We start from the raw sequence: 21111 nt of genomic DNA on the forward strand, positions 1-21111 counted from the left end.
AACAACTAATAGTGGAAGACCCAAGATAATGAGCAGTTACAATTCTTAGAGCTGTGCCACAGGAGAACAGCCCAGCTACATTAGCTCAGGCATTGTGAGGAGTAAGTGAAGATGTAGCTAGATGTGAACCACCCAGAGCCCATCAAGGTCAGTTCCTCAAAACTGCAGGTTTTGAGGAGTATTTGCTCAAAATGCAGGAAATATTCAATCCAAAGCTGTAAACAGAACGTCTGACTTACCCCACCATATGCTACAGTGTATTTCATTCCTCCCTATAGTAAAGGTTAGGCCTGTGGTCCAGAAATGATGCTGTGTCACAGGAGCTCAAATAACACATACAACTGTTAATTAACTAGATCAATATCAGAGTAAGAAATAAAACTGTGTTGAGAATAATATACCTGAAGTCTTATCACCTTTCACTGGTGCAGAGTGGAGATGTGTTCAAGCTACAGGGTATTTTCTAAATCAAGTAATTCTCCAAGATCAAGACTTCTGAGATCTAGGCCTTGAAGGAGCCTTTGGCAGATCTAGACGTGGTTGGAAATGTAACTCATTAACATGGTATGACTCCTTGCTCACTTTAGTGGCCAGTGCCTCTGAACTAACCAGTGAAGAGTCTCATTTTTCTGCATTCTGAAATCTTGATCTCAGTTTTTGCTGGCAATTCCAAGTGAGGTGGTAACCATTGCGAGGCTGAGGACTACCTCTAAGTTTTCCTATACTGTTGAAAATCAGACCCAGATTTTGCATTATTATTTAAGACAAGTGTTAGGAACAGTTAAAAAAAAAAAAAGGAGAAAATAACAAGAATGCAACTCATCAATGCTCTGAAATAAATGCCTCTGTCTTGTTAATACAATCAATTTCACAACAGTACCAGTTTTGGCAGGGAGTGGAATAAGTCCCTCCGGATGCATAGACTTTGCCTTGAAACATACAGGGACAGCTGTCTCTGGGGATGCATTTTTTGACACCGAGGTCATCAAGGACAGTTCCTGTTCAGACACATTGGCTAGTTAATATTCCTTTGATGAGTCTGGGAAACACCATCAAGGTAGACTAGAGTAAGGAAAAAACTCTGGATTATTCAGCATTTCTGTAAAAGAGCGAGATATAAGGAAAACACCACACCAGGCCCTTTCAGGTGTTAATGGATGGGAAACATTTCTTACTGGAGCTCAAATGAAAGCAATGCAAAACCCAAGGAATAACTCTGCATGTTACTGGAATTTGTTACTGTGAGCAGGATTATCAAGTGCCAGACTACAAGATTGTGAGCCAGTTTCCATCCTTTTCTAATAGTGAGTCTAACAGAAATCAGACCTTCATCTTAGTCCCTACTTAATGTGCAAACTTACACATGCACATACCTGGAAATAGATTTATATTACATGTGACTTAAGCCACAGCAAGAACTAGCCTTGTAACAGGGAGACAGTTCACCAGACATCTTCAGCTGCACTCTCACTGTCTAGAGACCACCTCTCCTCTTTCCACATCGGTACCATTTTTTTTTCTGTCTAGTCCTTAGAAAACTTGCCCTTCCCTCCTCCAGTGTCTAGATCTTGAATCTTTAGAGATCTAGTTCTTCCAATAAGAAATTGTTAAATTACGCTAGAAGAAACACTTTCTTCATTGGTTTTAGTGTAAAATGATAAAGAAAAAAAAATCCCTCTAACTGAAAGGGGACACCTTTTGCCCTTGATGTTTGTGATCCATTGGAAGAAGAGAACTGCTTTACCAGAAGGACAGAAACAGCCATCTGTACACGGGGCTTTACAAATCTTGCTCCTTTCCGGGTCAGCACATGTGTCAGCACAGGAATTTCCACATTCCATGTACTCCATGTTGTTTGGACATTCCTGGTCTACAAGACCAAATTAAAGTGAGGTATGTTAATGACATATGTATAACAACATATTTATATGTTTGCTTAACCCCTAAAATAAAGTTTTAGGGTTCCCTTTACTTCTTATTACTCTTTGGAGAAAACTGTACTTTTGGGAAATATGAGTCATTTCATGTTATTTTACTAGCTCGAGATTGGCTGGTCATGATACAAGCAAAGGACACTAGAATCATTTATGGAGTCATAACAGTTTATTTTTGCCTGAAGCATCAGTCATTTTGGCATTAATTTTCTATCGCAATCCACACCAGCAATTTGGGAGAACTACTTGTAGCCTTCCTCCTTGGATTTAAAGTGATTTCCTGCTCGGTAGCTGCAACTACTGAGTATGAAAGCACAGGATAAGCAGAAGACAAACACTTTAGACTTCTCAGTGTCTTCTTCTGACTAGATGTCAACATTTTAAACAAGACTATTTATGAGTTAACTGTGCATGGTAAAATTCGAAAAAGAACGGGAGAAAACTTAGCCATAAGGAAAAGGGGGACAATATTAGGATACAGTTCTAATTTAAGGGTCAAAAATCAAGTTAAATTTGTAGAAGCTTTTCCATTAAAAATCTTTCTGTCAAAGTACTGCCACAGGCTGATTCACGGTAGGTAACAGACCTCCTAGCTTTGCTCTGCTGGGATTGAAACACGTGTGTATATGTAACCTGAAAGAAATCTCCAGAGTAGCAGTTACTTACAGCAAAGTTCCTTGGTTCTCCATTCTCCAGGGTCCCCCTTCCTGAGGACGCAGTCTCGAGAGTACTGGTTTAAAGTGCTGCATATGCAGCTGGAAACCAAATCAGAGTGAGAAGAATTAACTGCACAGTGGCACATATCCTCAGCACAGGTCTCCACATAGTCATCAAATGCAACCACTTTGGGGCAATTTCCAAAATGGGACATAAGTTTTTTACACCTTTTTTTCTGTAAAAAAAAAAAAAAGAGAAGGAAAAGTAATACTTGAAATTTTACCAACTTCTGGGTTTATGAATGTGCATCCAAATTTTTGATGACACAGTTTCAGAATCACAAGATAATTCAGGTTGGAAGGGGCCTTGGGAGATTATCCAGTCTAACCTTCTGTCATAAGGTCCTTTTTCTTGGACTAGAAGCTGTCATTCCACTGTGCATTTTCCCACTATCTATTTATTTGACAGTATAATAGAATATTATTTCAGCTTTAAGTTGAACATTTTGCTCAGATTTATGGGTAGACTCCTGAAAAATCCAGTTTAGTGCATGTTCGTTAATTAACACTTGTTTCAACACAGTCTCTTCAGGGCTGTAATTCAGAAGGGTTTATACTTCTTGTTCACACATACTTACATATTTACTGCATCTATTGTCTTCCCTCCTAGGGTGTCTTCCAGTGTGATCATCTGGACTCAAATCAGCACACTTTTCTGATGGATCCTCTACTTTGTGGAAGTTCCCAAACTGCCTGGGATGCATTTTATACCCTGCAAAATCCCCACACGCATTTGAGTAACTGCTTGTAATTCTTAAGATCAGTTAATGGGCTATAAAGATGCACTTAGACTTTGGGCTCTAAGGCAGTATGCTCTTCACCAAATGCCCAGATTTAACCACAGTATCCATATTATAGACGATGACAGCCTGATATAAGTTCTGTTGAGCTAGAGCCAGGAATCTGGCACACATATATCAAGGCTTGCTGCCAGCCTGGGCATTTATAATCACATGAGGCTCTTGACCTTTCTGCTGTATCTCATCACTTCCAAAGAGTTCTTTTCATTATGGGTGAATCTGATCTTGCAGAGTTTTGTATTTGCATGTGTAATGGTCACAAATCTTAGTTTGCTTTCTTCTGTCACACCCAAAAGTACAAACTTACATGCTTATATTTGTAATAATCTGGAGATCTATTGCTTTTTACAGGCTAGAGAAGACGGGAAGAGGGAGTAGGAGGAAGACAGGCACACAATATATGCATGTACCCAATACACTAGCTTGAAGAGTGCATTTTCTCAAAGCATTACCAGAACTTTGAGCCTAGATGTGAAAAATCTTTCTAACAAAGTTTGAAGTGTGTGTACATAAATTACCATTCTCTGGTTTTGTTTGGTTGGTGGTGTTTTCTTTTTTTTTGGGGGGAGGTGTTTGTTTGGGGTTTGATTTTGGGTTTTTGTTTGTTGTTTTGGGTTTGGGGGTTTTGTTTGTTTGTTTGTGTTTGTGTTTGTTTGTTTGTTTAAGGCTTAATAGACAGATTTCTGAGCAGGTCTATTCTCCAATAATGACTCTGTACCTTAACTAAGCGCATGCTTGATAGAATGAGTTCCACAAAAGTGTTGTTTTCACTTGCTTTACCACAAACCTTTCTGAAACAGAAGCCCTTCTAAAGCCCTGAGCTCTCTGAAATGTGGTTTGGCAAGGATCTAATTGACATTAAAGAATATGAAGAATAAAGTTTCAAGAAAACCTGCTCCATTCAGCAATGGTATTTTTCATCCTGATTTTTTTTTTTTTTTTTTCCCCCCCCAAAGAGAGAAGTGTCTGAAAGTGAGAAGACATTTTGGCCCTTTAGGTGCAGTGGATCTTAACCTGGGCAGGCAGGATGTGTTCAGAGCCCAAAGGAGGGATATGAGAGACCACTTGTTCCCCAGGTGTGGAAACCTATTATCTGTGGAATCAGATGCATAAAAGAAGAGCCTGTTTTCCTGAAAGTAATGCTTCTGAGTAGCAAACTGTTTCTTCTGAAAAATTTGAGCCAGCTTTAGTTTTTACCTATTGCATTTGTGAATTAAGGGGCAGAAACATGACACAGATGCATTCAAAAAGGTTAGTATGAAAGCAAACCCCAGATCTGTCACTACAAGTGCTATTTTAAATAAAATCTTAGGATTCTTTCTGAATGGGTAAGGTAGATGATAATATTTTTATGGTGATTTAAGAAGCCCAGGTATTACATGAAGGGATGATGTTATGTCTTTGGCTTCAGTCCTGCAGCTTGTATTCCAGGATACAAGTTTCTTTCTGCTCATACCACCTACTACAGGATTATAGCCTCAGCTGTTGGCTATGTTGGCCTCTTTCCAGTTCACTGCAATATCTGAAGGTGTCAGTGGATGGCACAATGGTTTCTGTAAAGATGCTCAGTGAAAACTCTGACTTAGTGATGATGTTTTCATGTCATTACAGAGGTAAAAATAATACCCCTTGATACCCAGCTGTAAAATGGTGAAGATGGTAGGACAGAAAATGCACTTGTGCCTCCTTTGATACTATAAATTCCTTAAAGTTTGCTAGTTTCTGTGGGAAACCTGTCAATGTTTCTGCATGATAGCCAGGCAACTAATTTGGGTCCAAAAGGTTTAATACTCTTGCAAACTTGTGAACAGTAGAGGAGCCCAAATCGTCCCAAAACCTCTTAAAATACATCTCCTGTATATGGAAATGTTTGTGTATTTCACAAAGTCTGCCAGGAAACCTGAAACCCTGCTCAGAGGAAACAGATGTCAAGTTTCATGTCACATATTAACAGTTCTCTTCTATATAAATATTCTATATTGATGGCCTACCATCCAAGATCAAATCATTCTTCTCATTGCCATCATAGTTCCCACACAGACCACATATTTTCTCTTTGTATGTTTCTTCCACGTCCAGCTACAAAACAAGAGCAAAGAGGAAACCCAGAGTTTAAAGGCTTTTCCCCACGTCAGCAGTACATGTTACAAAGTGATTCACAATTGAAAAACACAGTAGCAGAAATGCTCATTACTAATTTCCAGCAGCTTCCTTTTCCATCACAGACCTTCCATAAAACTTACCTGTGGACAGGTTGAATTTAAATGGAAAGATAATACTCTAGCAATTGTAATTCCTACCTACTAAAGAGATAACTGAAGCAAGCTCAACACTGGACTAATCCTTGGACCAGTGTTTCCCAGTATAGAGATGCTGTTATATAGACATGTGGTGTCTCTTGCAAGGTACCACATCCCCACTCTGGGCAGGTCAGATAACTGTGTTCTGATGCTGGATGCTGTGAAGAAGAAGCTTCTGATCAGCTTTTAGCCATATCTACAGCATTTTCTAGTCCATAGGCTAAATAGCAAACTTCACAGCATTTCTAGGGGTGAGTCTGTCCAGATTGACTTATTCTACCCATACTTGGGGACGGTAAAGAACCAGGTTAGCACTATTGCACCTAATCACTCCTATATGGAGTCACCCAGGTCCACCAAAAAAAGGCAGTGCTTTTCCTACAAGTGTGTCACCCTAAAATTTGATCCTCTCTACAGGTGGAGTCTGTAATAGTGTAGGTATTAATTAGTACAGGGGAAGCAAATACTTCTTAAAATCTGAGTTTGAATACCACCTATTTGCTTCCTGATTTTTTTTTCTCTATTCACCTTCTACCCTCTGTCTGTCTCTCTGAATTGCAAAACATGACATACAGCTTTCATTTCTTTCAACTCAGTCCTGATTGTGGAGGATGAGTGCTCACACTCAAAAGTGCAAGTATATCACTGCAGAAGAGGTTATTTTGTGGTGGATGTATAGAGAGAAAATCCCACATGTCAAGGTTTTGGAATGAGAGAGGCCAGGATCTGAGCTGGCCACATAGGTTTGTTTCCTACACAAAATGTGCATTGAGACAGAGGGTAACTATCAAGTCAGAGATGGAGGGACTAGCTGTGCTGCTGCCAGTGCCCCATGGAGGACACAGATAACCAGAGAGGTGCTACAGTGGCACCTTTTTTCTCATAAAATCATTTGGGAATGCCTGGGGACTGTGACTTCATGCTCCTGGCCCATGAAACTATTACCTAGTATGGTACATTCCTATCAGCTTATGGATACAGTGATACCTGCCCCCCTACAATCTCATAGAACATGGAGCCTGCATCCAGTTCTGCTTTACATCTTTGATGAGGTTCACCAAAAGAAGAACAACTAACTGGCTGTTCATACTAGGAGAGTGTCAGCCCAGTTCCACTTCACTGTCAGGCCCAGCTTGGAAGTGACTTGGAAGTAAGCACAGGTGTCCTCAATCAGGATGCTCTTCAAGCTGAAGGGCATGGGGATCCTGGAAATTGAAGGGAACAAACCAGATTACATTGAGGAAAAAAAAAAAAAAAAAAACACAACACTGATTAAAACCTCTCAGAGATATAGGAAGAAAAACTAGAGTCAAAGGGAGCTAAATAACCCATGGAGACATAATTTCAAGGTCAGCTTTTATCCAAACAATGCACTAAATTTAGATATGGACACCTTGTACATTGTAACTATTTACCAACCTTAATCCACAATGCAATGTATTTTTGTCATGAGTGTATCAATGCTACATTATCCACTTGACTGATACCATTGCAGCTCTACTTGTTTATGTATCCTGAGGACGTAACCGAAAAGGTTTTAAGGAGCAAGATCACAATACTGGGAAAACAGCCTTCCACATGAGGATACTGTGGCTTCTTATCAACCCTCCAGGTTTTCCTTGACATTTGGGATTCACAGAGGTGTGAAAAGAGGTCTGTTCTGTTACTGATGTACTGACGTGACTCAGACCTACATTACTTTTCATCTCACCAAGACAATTACCATTCATTTTCCTAGACCCTGAAAAGCTTTGAAAATCATAAAATGCCTAGAAGATAGGATATTTCTTGCCCTTTAATTTAGAAGACAGATCTGTGCTTTGCTACTATAATTACAATTAAGTGATGCTATTCTATATTTACTTGTTTCTAGAAGGCTGTCAAGACAAGACAGCCTGTATGCTTGCAATTTTCTCTCCAACAAGATTGTGAGGGTTTTGCCCAGAGTCAAAGCTTGCCTTGGCCCTTCAGAGCTATATGCTCGGAGCAGGTCACTGAGCTTCTCACGAGGCCTGCCCTTAAAATTGTACCCAACTTTCAGCTGCTGTTGCATATGACTTTTTACTTATGGAGCATTTTTACCCTTCTGTTTGTAGTTTGCTCTCTGGTTTGTTTCAGATCGGAATCAAGGACATGGATTTTGGCTTCTGAAACTTCTGTCTTTTGTGTAAGAAGATCCCAAGACAAGCTCTAACCTGCGAAACAGTGCCATTTTCTAGACTAATCTATATGGAAAAATAAAATCTTTTCTAAAAGGACCATCTATCGCTGAACAGCAACATAAAACAGTAGGGTTTGTACCACAGAAATAATGTTTTAGGATAAAAATGCAAAGCTTCTACAAAATCAAAACCTTCTATAAATAAAGTGTTGATTTTATCTCCTTCACGAAACATAGCAACATCAAGGAAACCTACGCTTTTTTTTTTTTTTTAGCCTTTGTTTTATCATGTTGATGTTAATCCCTGGGAGATGTAGTTTACACATTTCTTGTCTCCTTCACTGCTATGGGGTAGACTCTTCACAACAGCCTGTTCAAAGTATTTTGAACGTATCATACACAGCCATTTGAACCTCTGCAGAACAGGACCGCTTTCTAGACAGGCCACTTGTTGCTAATATTTGCGATAAAACACATGCACAAGAAACACTAGTATGGTCTTTACTCACTTGTTCCCATTCACTGTGATGCCTGTCTCCTTCACCTCCAAGATCACTCCATCAATGGTGACAGTGAAGTAGATCAGGAAGCTATTTTTGTTGCTGCGCCTGATTTGGATGTTAAAGTCCTGGTAGCTGTCATTGCAGTGTGAAGCGAAGACATATGTGCAGGTTCCAGGAAAAGTGAACTTAACATGGTCAAATGTATGAAAGTGGAAATTGCCCCAGGTGGCACATTCACTCCTACTGACAGTAGAGACCTGGACTAAAGAAAGAGTCATAGGACTGGAGTTTAGAAATTCACCCCACATGAGGTGCTTTGCTTTTTTGTGGTTGTTCTTGAAAGCATTAAAGGAGAGTTTTTCAAAGGCAGAAAATGTTAAGCCCTTGAAGATACTAGCTTTTGGGAAGGACTTTCATCTCACTGAACTTTTGAATTCCATGACAGTGATACCTCCAACGTGAGCAGATGAGTCCAGGCTCATTTGGAGTTTAAATGAGAAGCAGAAGCTGTTCAGCTTCCTTAACAAGGAAGAAGATGCTCTGAGATTGCCTGTTTCTCTCCGTTGTCTACAAATGTTGTTGAGGGGTGCCAATGTAGATGGCACCCATCAACGTTTACAGGGTAGATACATTTACAATGTAGATAGCTAATTGAAGTGAGGGGAATCCCATTCTGGCTGCCTAAATCTCATTTCTACTTATGAAATCCTGCTGCTTAACACAGACAAGTCTTGAATTGAGTCCCTTCCAGGAGATATCACAGGTGGCATGACTCTACAGCAAAATGGCAACCACTGATCTTAGCAGTTGAGTCTGCCACCAGCTTCAGCAGTCAGCTCAGAGCTACTTGTTTTTCATCTCAAACAAAACTTGTGTCTTGGACCTCTGAATTGTACTGATGTCAAAGGTATTGATACAATAAGTGCATATAAGACATCACTTCAGAAAATAGTTTTCATACAGCTGAGCTGCGCAAAGCCAATATCAATCACTTTGAACTAAATAAGATATGCTTGCTACAAAATGTTTTTAGTTTTTCTTCTAGACTCATCTGAAAGAATCACAAATGAAAGTGGGTAAATTTCTTTGTGTTGTTTATGCAGCACATTTAGGAAAATCAACATAGCAACATGCATCATAGATCAAATTAAAACAGTCATTAATATACTCAATGAACTCTGAAATATGATTAAAGATTCCTACCTAAAAACAATCATGGGGACACTGAAAAATTCAGATCTTGATGTTAGAAATGTGCAACACAAACTGGAGTGCCAAGAAGTCCTTACAGAAACAGCTTTTTAAAGGGGTTCTAATTTGCCCTAGGTTTTTGCAGCACTAAAGTGGAGTTGGGTAATTTAGCACTTTTCTACACAATAATGAGGGGAAATAGGAAAGTTTGATTATTCTTGGAAGTGGAGTCGCTAGAACTTCTAAGACAGCAATAACTGTCACATTGTTTGTGTGTTAAGCAACTGGGAAAAGTGTAAGACATTCAAAACCAAAACAAGAGGTAACAGTGCAGCAGACCACAGAAAATGTCATTACTCCTAATGCAATATTTCATACTGGTCAATCAGGCCTAGCAGGCATTATGGTGACATACTTCTGTAAAAAAAATATGTGAAATGTGTTGAAAAGAATGCCAACTTTTTTTTTTTTTCTTTTTAATGATGAAAACTGCATCCAGAGAGTCTCCCCTTTAAGATTAGTCACTTAGGACATAAACCAGTTGATAAACTACCTAGTAGTGAAAGAAAAAAGAGTAAAATACTTAAATGGTTGACATTAAGGATTAAAATGTATAATGTTAAACAGTATCTGACATGCCTACAGCTCTTACATAAATATTTTACACATCTTCATTTTACAGCTCTAGTTGTCACCTATGGAGAGCAATATGTGAGCAAATAATCTGAGAATTAGATATTTTCTTACCTATCTGAACTGGTTCTTTGCCCTGGCAACAACTCCAAATGAGGCAGAAGATCCAAAATGACCTTCCCTTTTTTATTTCCATCTTACCATGAAGCAGTCGCTTGAATATCCTTCCAGGGAAGTGTTTTTTTCTTGGCCTATAGGCAGATTTTTATAGTCCAGGCATTTGGCATGAGAACAAAACATCGATGGCAGGGTCCCTGAAAGGTGGAGCTTCATTCAGTTTTCTTTCAGTGGTTTATGTTTAGCACCCAGCAACCTCCTCTCTTTCATACAAGGAAGGTATCCAGTTCTTTCTTGCTTTATGTGGAGGCAGAGAGCTGTACTTTTTTTTTTTTTTTTAATTGGTGTTCCCCCTCACCCATGCAGTGCTGCTTTTTCTTTGGCAACAACAGTTCTTCTTTTTCATAACATCTGTTTAGTAACAAGCCATCACTGACCTCTTCCAGAGCTTTTCTCTAGCTTCACATCAGCACAGTCCCCCAGCTCAAGAAAAAGTGTTTGTTGCCTCTGCTAGCTTGATGGTGACTTCTAAATATTTGAGCGAAAAACAAAATTGTAAGGTCAGACATAATTTATTATTTATTTAGAGCAAAAATTTTTGGCAAGAGGGCAACATCCTTTAAAAAGTGTATTGAAAATATCTTACCAAAAAAAGCCAAAGATTTACTGCTTCAACAGACCAGGAACGACATTAGTCCACACAGTGCAAACTGCTCACTTCTACTGCACTGATGGGATTTAATTGCACCAGTCAGACATGGGAAGTTAGTTTATTCTTCATGCGCACAGAGGTGCTGTTTTCTCCAAACGGCATGAGGGAGCAGTGCCAAAGTTTCATCTAAATGAAGACCACAGTCCTTTCCTTTGCCTCCTAAATTACAGTGCAGCAAAAGGGTCCCTTGGTGCTATCAGACCGCTTTAGTACCCTATCACATACCCATAAAAAATGCAGCAGGCTCAGTCATGAGTTGAGTGACATTCCGCTCTAGGACAGTTTGCAGATATCCTGTCACAGATGTTTGATGTCAGTAATTTTAGGGTGTCTAAAAGAGATTTACTTGCTCTATTGACACAAGCAGATCTAGCATTGCTTCACCTTATCCATGCCATAGGGGAACTGCCTCTGACACAGAGGAAGCCTCTCACCTAATCACGGCAAATCAAACCTGGGTAACAGACATTCTCACACATTCAACTGCTCCATGCTCTTTTGAGAATACACTAACACCAGAATAATTGTCAGTAGTAAGTGGACACAAATACAGTTAAAAGTGAAATTATGTTTCACCATTGTTGCAAGCCCTTATGTAACCTGTTAATGCACTCACTGGGTAATACGCATGCTGTTTTATCTGATTGGCAGACAAGTAAGCTGGTCCTTGAGACTTGCCTCATGCTTGCTGCTTTACCAAGCTTTCCGGCACTTACAAAGTTAAGTGTCCTAAAGCTGGCCAGCTGCTTCTTTCAGCTGTTCCACATACACAGCTACAATCTGCTTACTAAGTGGCTTACAGAATTGCAGGTGTAAGTGTCTGCCAGACGAAGATTTGCTGCTGCTGTTGCTCTTAAGAAAATCCCGTATTAGCTGGTGAGAGCATTGTGCAGTACATGAAACATGAGTTCACGTTACCCCTTTCCCACTGTCCTTGCCCCATTAATTCCATTGTCAGTTGCACTTGAGGCAGGGCACTTATTGGAAGGTAAAGTCTGTTCTTGAAGCCCTGCCATTTTGGCTGGAATACAGAACTGACAGACTTTATGGCACCGGTGATGGAAGTAATAGGTTTCTTGCTGCTTTTCCTTTTAATGACATCTTCCCTGCTGATCTCCACCCAAGTAGTTACAAAGTAAACCAGCAGAATGTCTAGCAGATAAACCAAATCACAAGATTATGATATGGTAGATATGAGGATGATCTGGAATTGAATACAGTGCAATGGTAACACTCAAATTCAGCAGATTCCCATGGTAGCTTCCAAATTGATTTCTTGTTCAGGCCACGGAACAGTGTTTATGGCAGGTGTGGGGAAGAGCTGTGAAGCCCAGGAGAAAAAGACACTGTCAAAGAAAGCTTACTTGAGGATAAAGATGGTAAGATGAAACCTATTAATTTTCTATATCAAGGCTAGTGTCAAAATCCAAATGCAAAACTCCACTGAGATACAGTCCATTTTATAAAAAAATTAATGGTCCTCTCCCTTTCCCATTCCCACACAGGCAATCAAGGAACCTATATCATTTATACTTGTATGAAAGTAGAAAGAATAGGACTCTAGGAGTATGATTGCTGACCCTAGAAAAAAATCCCTTTATTCCTGGTGGGCAGTACAAAAGCAGCAGGAACAACATACTAACTGCTTGTCAAAGATACCCTTCAGGCTGCTCTAGGTCTTAGATAACAAAGACATGGTGAGGCTGATCAATGCAACTTCCATTCCCTTTGTCTTCTACCCGTGGGGTGGTTCAGGGGCATGCCAGAGTGGGCCAGAGGGATGAGCTAAGGCATGATTTCCCTCTGCAAGACCCTGTTAGCACTTAGGAGCCTGGAAAGAACATAAACAGCACATGTTATAACTGTGTCCAAGGAGCAGACAGAATGAAACAATTCATTGAACCACCATCCACTCAAGAGAGAAAGTAATATCAATCATCTGGGATCCTCCCCTGAGAAAAGCAGGAGCACATCTCTTGCTAAGAAGAGAAACAGAAAACCCAGTCCTCTTACTCTGTACCTAGCCATTTTCTTACCTCTGCTTGTCTGCTCTGTTATTTTTGCCATTCCTTTGCCATTTCTTGGTGAGCAGAGTTCCTGTCAATGACTAACCAAATCTTCTGCTTCTGACTTCTCCGCAGAGAGTGCTGGCTACATTCCTTAGAAACCACTGGATGCCTCAATCCCCTGAAATGATTTCAGGGCTACTGACAGGGAAAGAATATTCTCATTCAAATGAAGTTTTTGTTTGTGGCAAAACAGATGTTTTCAGAAGAAACACATAGAAGCTTTTCAGAAGGAAATTCAGACTGACAGGGAGCTAGTATGTTGATCACTTACCACTGAATCATTGCTATTGTAACTATTCTCCCTGCAGTGACATAGTGGGATTAATAACTCTTCCCTGTATTGGGCACTGTGGCATAAGAGGCCTTCACTCTGCTGTAGCTGTACTAGCAAAAAGAACAGTTCCTCTTGGCCCCTTTACAGGCCATTTCATGGATCATTTGCCATTAAAGGGTATGTGATTTTAGTAAATACAACAGGTAAATATTAACTCAGCTTCTTTATCGCCACTGACTCACTGGAGATAAACAGCCATGAAGCTAACGTAATATGCCAGTGACTCACATCTCATATTTTTGATACAAACTTGGTAAAGAGGCACTCAAATTGGGGACATCTGGTGTATTAATTCCATTCACAACCAGCTACTGTACTGAAGCCTGATAGTTGCATGTTCATCATAGCCTTCTTTCAAAAGGTGATCCCACACATAATGTAAAATGTTAAGGTTACCAAGACTTTTGTAACACACTATCCTGGGCCAGTCCAAGTGCTGGTGGGCTTCAGCCTGGAAATCTTTTATTCCAGTTCATTTCAGGTAAAGCTGGTACTACTTCTTAAAATGTGAATCCAAGATAAAATGGTATTTTATAAGGACTGTCTAGATAATAACTTTAGAGAAATGCTGTGTACTTCATTAATAAGGTAATTTTAGCGAGGAAAACAATTGGGATTTGAAGTCAAGTCCTCTTGTGTTGATAATCCCATAAAAAAAAAATAATCTGAAGTGAATTTGGCAAAATATTCTACATAGCTGACAGTTACAACGCTGTTTTGCACATTCTAAATTGCCAGAAGAATGCAAGAACAACATTGATTATATTTCATCCTTGGTATAATGCCACAGAGTTTAGGAAATACACATTGAAGATTTATTTGATCCATCAGGTTTGCATCCATCACACAGTTTGAAACAGCTGGCAGTAAGCATAAGGGGATCTGTAACAGGGAGAAGCAAAGCAGGGAATGGATCTCTGTCATTATCAACTAAAATACACAAAGAATGTCTTAAATATTTTAATTTTGATAGGAGATGGCTGGGCATTTTCTTACACTTTGCCTTAGAATGAACCTCTCACCTTGCTGTGGAGTTCCTTGACTTTTCCTGAACTAATCAAGGGAACTAGTTACTTCTGTTCACAAGCAATCAGTTCAGTTGGTCTTTCCCATTTTTTTTAAGAAGATGTAGAACTTTCAAAATCCACATACAAGGAGTAATGACACAGGTGATTGGTGTTTGTGCACACAGGTCTCATTGACCTATTGGCACTTCCTCACATAAGAAATATTCCCTGCATAGAAAGCCATCTCATCAGGAGGTTGGGCTCTTGATCTTTTTCTACTTGAAAGATTTCTCTTTAAACAATCTTCGTGGTGAAAAATATGGAGTATCAGAACAAAAGGAAGCCAGGGCCTTAAGTAGGGAAGGGTATGAACATTCTGCTTTAAGAATTAGGCCTTATTACATTTCAGGCTAGAGCAGATTCCACCCCTTTTTTAAAAAGTAATTTCTTATTTTCTGGATGCCAAGACAATTCAGAAAAGGCCACTGCATACTTAATATTGAAGTACACAAAATTACTGCAAGTCAAAAGAAAGGCAGAGAGATGAGGCAGAGAACAGGTTGAGGTGAGAAGCTAAGCAACCTTGGCCTGTTTCTTTTTTTCCTAAATTGGATTTACACTATGGCACTATTAAGGACCTGATCTAATATTCTGTTAGAGCATTTCTACTGGACTCTTGAGATTGTGATCCTTTCAACATGAATCATGATATCTTGTAGTAAGCTGCTAACCTTTCCACGTCATCCAAGTTTCAGAGCTTGCCTCGTCTTGAATGCTGTAGCCACTAAAACCAAAGCAGTTTTGTAGGTGGCTGAATAACAATTTTCATTTGAATTCAGATAACTATCCAGATGATAGAGGAAAAACAAGACGAATGGGGGCACAGTCTTTTCCCAGGCCTCTGTTTAGCATGTTGCAGAAGTTAGAATTAGCCATTCAATAGCTAGCTGCTATTAGTATGCTGTATTTAGCTCAACCCCTTGTGTTTTTACAAAGGAGTAGAATGAGTGTACCACTCTCATAGATGCTGCAAACAAAGTGCAAGAACTGCTCAGCCATACCAGTCCAAAGGGACCAACTATTGAAATTTCACCGATGCATCAGATCACAGGCACTGTGCAAAGCCACATTCCTTGATCACTCTTCCTGTTGCCTTTTGTTACTGCCTAAAGGAGATCTGTGTGAAGCAAAGCTGCTCCTTCTCAACCTGAGCTCTGCCATACTTCATTTCTGCCAAATAGCATAGTTGTATGTATGTTGCTTCACTTAGTATCTGAGGTTTCTTCTCTACCTTGCTTCTCACATACCTACTAATCTTTGCAGGATTTGAAAATCTGAGATACTTCTCTTATCATTACATTAAATTGAGATTAATGACCATGGTATAGTCAGGCAGTACCTACTTCTGTGTGAGAAACAGCATTTGTGTGACTAACTGAATTAGGCTGTCATGACTAGTCCTTCTGTTTAGCCTTCAAAGCAAATGAGAAGGTTTTCACCTGTCCAATATACCATATGATATGGCCAGGAACAAATTTCAAGAACTATTCTTACAAGCTGCTCTTTTTAAGAGCAACTGCTTATCACTGAAAGATCCTGGAACTATGGAAGCTCAATGGCAGCAGGGGCAAGCTGTTTCTCTTGCAAATGTGGAGAGGAAGCTAACCAAAAGCATAGCAAAAGGTGACATAATGTGTTTTCTATCTTTAAACCACTCTGCAACAGAATGACATTCTGATATGGAGGCTGTTGTACTGAAGCAATATCAAAAATACATTATGATTTCTACTGTGTTTGGTCAGTTTTCTCTGTCTTAGAATAAGGAAAAACTACAGTGCACTGTGTACTCTGTGCGGTTCTGGACATCACAGTATTGAAAAAGAAGATATAAAGCTACTGGAAAGTGTCCAGAAGAGGGCTACAAAGTTGGTGAAGGGTTTGGAGAGGAAGCCATGAGCGGCTAAAGTAATTTGGTTTGTTCAGCCTGGAGAAGGCGAGACTTAGGGGAGACCTCATTGCAATCTACAGCTTCCTCACCAGGGCAGGAGGAGGGACAGGCACTGATCTCTTCTCTCTGGTGACCAATGACAGAACCCAAGGAAATGACAGGAAGATGTGCCAGGGAAGGTTTAGGTTGGACATTTGGAAAAGGTTCTTCCCCCAGAGGGTGCTGGAGCACTGGAACAGGCTCCCCAGGGAGGTGTCACAGCTCCAAGCCTGACAGTGTTCAAGAAGAGACACGACAATGTCCTCAGACACATGGTGTGAACTGTGGGGATGTGCTGTGCAGGGACAGGAGTTGGACTTGATGATTCTTATGGGTCCCTTCCAACTCAGGACATTCTACGATTCTGCAGTGGTGTTTTTGACTGTTCTAGAGACAAATTTGTGAAAGGAATTCAAGCATTTTACATATGAATGCTGAAAAAATTGAACACTAAATGAAGTCCAGTTTGAACACGTGAGATTTTAAAATGGTCATGCTGAAAAAAAATTACAGGTTTTTCTACATTAGTGGGAACATGTCTTCCATAGCCTGACTGGAAGTTAGTCTGGGAGGTTGCTAGTTAAGAACATTTTTTGTTGTGGTAGCCTGAAAAAAAATGAGTTAGTTTAGGAAATTTGAACTAGGAAGAGGGCTGCTCAACTTGAAGAACTTGTTCTGCCCTAAAATACCCCTGCTTCTCAGAGCTTCTCCTGGGAGATGACATTTCAGAAAATGTGTATCAGTGTTACAGTTATTTAAATATATTTCAGTTTTCTGGGACCTAAAGTTCATGAGAATTTTCCTTCCTATGATCTTAGAGTTTGTAAACTTATTTCTGCCTTTTTTTCCAGTTTCTGACTTTGCTTTGCTACATGAGTTCAAACAGTGTATAACAAGCACAGTAACTACAGAACTATTTACTTAGGGCTTTGCCTTTGCTGAAGTCCTTTCATTGGGGCATATGCGCAGTCACATGTGCTTAGTTCTGTGATGTGTGGTTTAGCAAAGTACAGTCCAACAGTAAACATACTGAAAATTTTATCTTACCCTTCCTTTCCTGCAGCACAACCTGATAATGTCATAATACATATTTACATCACTAAACAAGGTAGTTATTAGATCAGAAATCCCTACCTTGTTATTATTTTGGGGAGGGTTTTTCTTGGTTTGTATGCGGCTTTTTTCCGTGCTTCTGAATCTCATGTGCCTTGCCTCAGAGAGCAGCAGTGATTTTTCCATATTGTTAACAAGCATTTTCCTTTCTGCACCTGGTGTTCTCAAAACACTTATCCAGTAATGCTTTGTAAAATAACTGTGCTCACATTATCAGCAAATCTTCTGAGAACTCCTTTTTCACACCAGATGAAAGTTCTCACTGTATTACTGTAGAGTCGTATGAACAAGGCTGAGTTTTCAGTGCACTTTCAGGTAATTAGGAAGAAACTTTCTAGGCTTCAAACTACCTCAGAGAAAACTACAACTGGGAATGAACCCCATGTACTTCCACAAATAAGGTGCATATCACAATCACCTTGTTTACAGGGAAGCATGTAACCTACCATAAGGAAGACTCAGGGTCCATCTAAGGAAATACTTGTGTGTATTCCCCTAAAATGGCCTACAATGAAATAAGACAATGAGATTTTTCTTTTTGCTTATTAGAGTGACCAAGTATGTCAAGAACTGCACTGGAGACCCAAAGCTGCAGTGCTCTCTACTCATGTGACAACAGCACCCTCCCTGAGCTGCAGCCAGCCCACTCAGGTTTCCTCCAGTGTTTGGCAGTGGTCTCGTACAGTGAGTTCTATGCTATGACGCACTTCCTGTAAGACTGCAGCTGCCTGGGAAGAATTTGCTTGAACTTCCAGCAGCCTAGGAGGGACCTACACCTAAGGTAAGTACTCAAAATCACAGCCTCTGGCAACCGAGGCTATAGTCATGCTACAGGTAAATCCCACCTCCATCCTGCACTTAGGAACTCGAGCCTGCCCGTGTCTACCCTTCCTTCCCATAGGGAAATCAGCAATAACTACATTATTTTGTTTTGTTTTGTTTTGTTTTAGTTTGGTTTGGTTTGGTTTAGTTTAGTTTAGTTTTGTTTTGTTTTGTTTTGTTTTGTTTTGTTTTGTTTTGCTTTGTTTTGTTTTGTTCACCAGAATGTCAAAGCAGGTTCAAGTACTTCTTTTAGGGCCTCAGGGACATGTTCAAACCCCATGCTTAGAGGAACTCTGCTCACCTCTTGCTTAGGGACAATGTATAAAGTGAGACCAAACTAAGCAGCTCTGGGAGAGCAAGAACTGGGACACTGACTTTGGATGCCTTCAAAGACTACATGGCTAGAATTTCTACTTGCCTCCCAAGAAAGCTTCCTCATTTTTCAAGGCAAAACTAAGACTGCTAAGTAACTGGAGATGAAGAAACAAACCAAAAAGAAACCCTATGCCACCAATGAATGTGGGAGGCTAGACAGAAAGTCCAAGAGGAGATGAACACAGAACACAGGTGTGGAAGCATGACAGTGTTTTAGCCACTCTGCCACTCAGCTGAACTCTGCTGTGGCTCTTGCTATTCTTCTTGCTAGAGTTCAGAAGACAAGGAAATTCCTGGATAAGGGAGTTGTTCTTGGATGACAGAGGTAGTCAAGCCCATTCCTTTCCAGCTCCAATTCTTTTTGTGAAGCTGTGGTAGGCCCTTGCAGTAGGTCGTGCCTGGGAAACAATGAGATCAGAAGATTCCACCATATCCTCTGAGACCCTAAAGGGCTGACATTGCCTTGTGAGAGATTTCTTCAGTTTGCCCCCTGGGTTTTCCAGATGAACCTCTGCTCTGAACTGAAGATCAAATAGCTCTTTTTTAAGAAACAAAATGCTCCATGAAATCAGGTAGGACAAGTCTCCATTTACTTCTAAGACAGTTGTGGAAAGGAGTAAATGTGCTGCTTGCTGCCACTACTACTCTCTTTGTAGGGATACACAGTTAAAGCTTCTTTCTTCCCTTTCTCTCTGAAAGAATATTTGTGGATTTCTCTGCTGGAAAAAATTGAATCTATTTGATTTTGTCATCCAGTTCCAATGGAAATAAAGGTGTGAAATAAACTGCAAAGTTCTAAAAGAAAGGGGTGGAGATTTGACATGTACAGTTTGACCTGGAACTGCCAAGCACTTGTAAGTAAGAATTCTCTGACGGCATCCACTTGGGACCCTGCTTATGGGCAGCACTGAGCCAGCACCAAAACTGAAAGGGCTGCTGTAATCAAGAGCACTATAAGGAACACCACCCTGTGTGTGCATATAAATTCCCATCAGAAATTTTTTTTCAGTGCTTATTAGGAACATACGAATGTCTATTCGGAAATACCAGTATTCATTCTTCTCAGAGGTAAAACCTTCTATTGGATGAAGTACAAACTCCCTCTTGGAGGCAGCTTGCTTTTTTGTGTCCGAAGTAGTTTTACATTCTTAGCCATAGACTGCCCTGTAGTGGCGAAGCCAAAATCTGCATCCTTACTGGCTTTTATACAGGAACTTTTCCTTATGTAAAAGCAGTTCGGACATCACAGCAAGGTTGTAGCAAGGTGCATGTAAGTCTCTTCTCCCTAGTAACAAGTGATAGGACAAGAGGAAATGGCCTCAAGTTGTGCCAGGAAAGGTTTAGATTGAATATTAGGAAAAACATTTTCACCAAAAGGGTTCTCAAGCATTGGAACAGGCTGCCCAGGGAACAGGTTGAGTCACCATCCCTGAGGTATTTAGAAGATGTGTAGATGTGGTGTTCAGGGACATGGTTTATTGGTTAACTTGCCAGTGCTAAGTTAACAGTTGGACTCAATGATCTTAAGGTCTTGTCCTGGTTTTATTAAAAAACAAGTTTCTTTTTTAGTGAATTTTGCTTGTCAGCTAAAGCCTTCATATTAACTGCATTTTCCTGGAGAACCAGATACATGTTTTGGTAAACATAACAATGGAATGCAAACTTATTGATAAGCATGGATGGACATCTCGTGAGAGGGGCAATGAGAAACTGGTGACCAAGAAACTGACCAACTGTGTATAACATTCCATTCACGTGAATACTTCGTATAAAAGTGGGAGAACACGAGGATCTTGTTCCTTTTCCCTTCTGCTTATGGCTGATATTAGGAGAGGACCTTGCTAGTTGTCCCTGAGAACTGAGGCCTAGTGAGAGACTGAACCCAGCTCCGGTTAGCTGTAGAGTCCAATCCAGGACTTCGGGTGCTGGTTCTGCAGTTACTGGGACTTTGAAGATTGGTTTTGTATATTTTGTATTATTTTCTCTATTCTTATTAGTAGCATTAGTAAAACATTGTTAATTTTTCCAACTCTCTTCTCTCTGTCCTTCTTTCCCTCCTGATCACCTGTCCTTAGTGGGAAGGGGGGAGAGGGAGGGGCAAAAGGGGGAAGTAGAGGGGAGAGGAGGTTAACAATACATCTGCCAGGGTTTGATTGTCACCCTGCAATCTAAACCCTCGACAGGTCTTTTCCCACCTAAATCATTCTATGATTCTATGAGTAGATCACTACTTGAGACAGAAAGAGACCATGCAAACTAGAGAACAAAAGAAAATAATGAAGCAAGGGAAGTTTTAGTCTTCAGTGTGCAGCAAAATGCCACTGCTGGTTTTTTTTT

General features: G+C 40.1%; 1 protein-coding gene across 1 annotated transcript in view; it reads right to left on the reverse strand.

The window, feature by feature from the left end:
• LOC136102029 (mucin-5B) overlaps positions 1 to 10434 on the reverse strand; it is a 46583-nt gene extending 36149 nt beyond the window's left edge. The window contains exons 1-8 of the mRNA XM_065838782.2: positions 10353 to 10434; positions 8421 to 8676; positions 6841 to 6955; positions 5442 to 5529; positions 3229 to 3362; positions 2601 to 2826; positions 1745 to 1870; positions 881 to 998 (exon numbers count right to left, since the gene is read on the reverse strand). Of these exons, the coding sequence (XP_065694854.1) occupies positions 881 to 998; positions 1745 to 1870; positions 2601 to 2826; positions 3229 to 3362; positions 5442 to 5529; positions 6841 to 6955; positions 8421 to 8676; positions 10353 to 10434 (1145 nt within the window). The remainder of the gene's footprint in view (positions 1 to 880; positions 999 to 1744; positions 1871 to 2600; positions 2827 to 3228; positions 3363 to 5441; positions 5530 to 6840; positions 6956 to 8420; positions 8677 to 10352) is intronic.
• Between the last annotated feature and the right edge of the window lie 10677 nt (positions 10435 to 21111).

This window comes from Patagioenas fasciata, chromosome 5 (genome assembly GCF_037038585.1).
Source record: "Patagioenas fasciata isolate bPatFas1 chromosome 5, bPatFas1.hap1, whole genome shotgun sequence".
NCBI classification, from domain to species: domain Eukaryota; kingdom Metazoa; phylum Chordata; class Aves; order Columbiformes; family Columbidae; genus Patagioenas; species Patagioenas fasciata.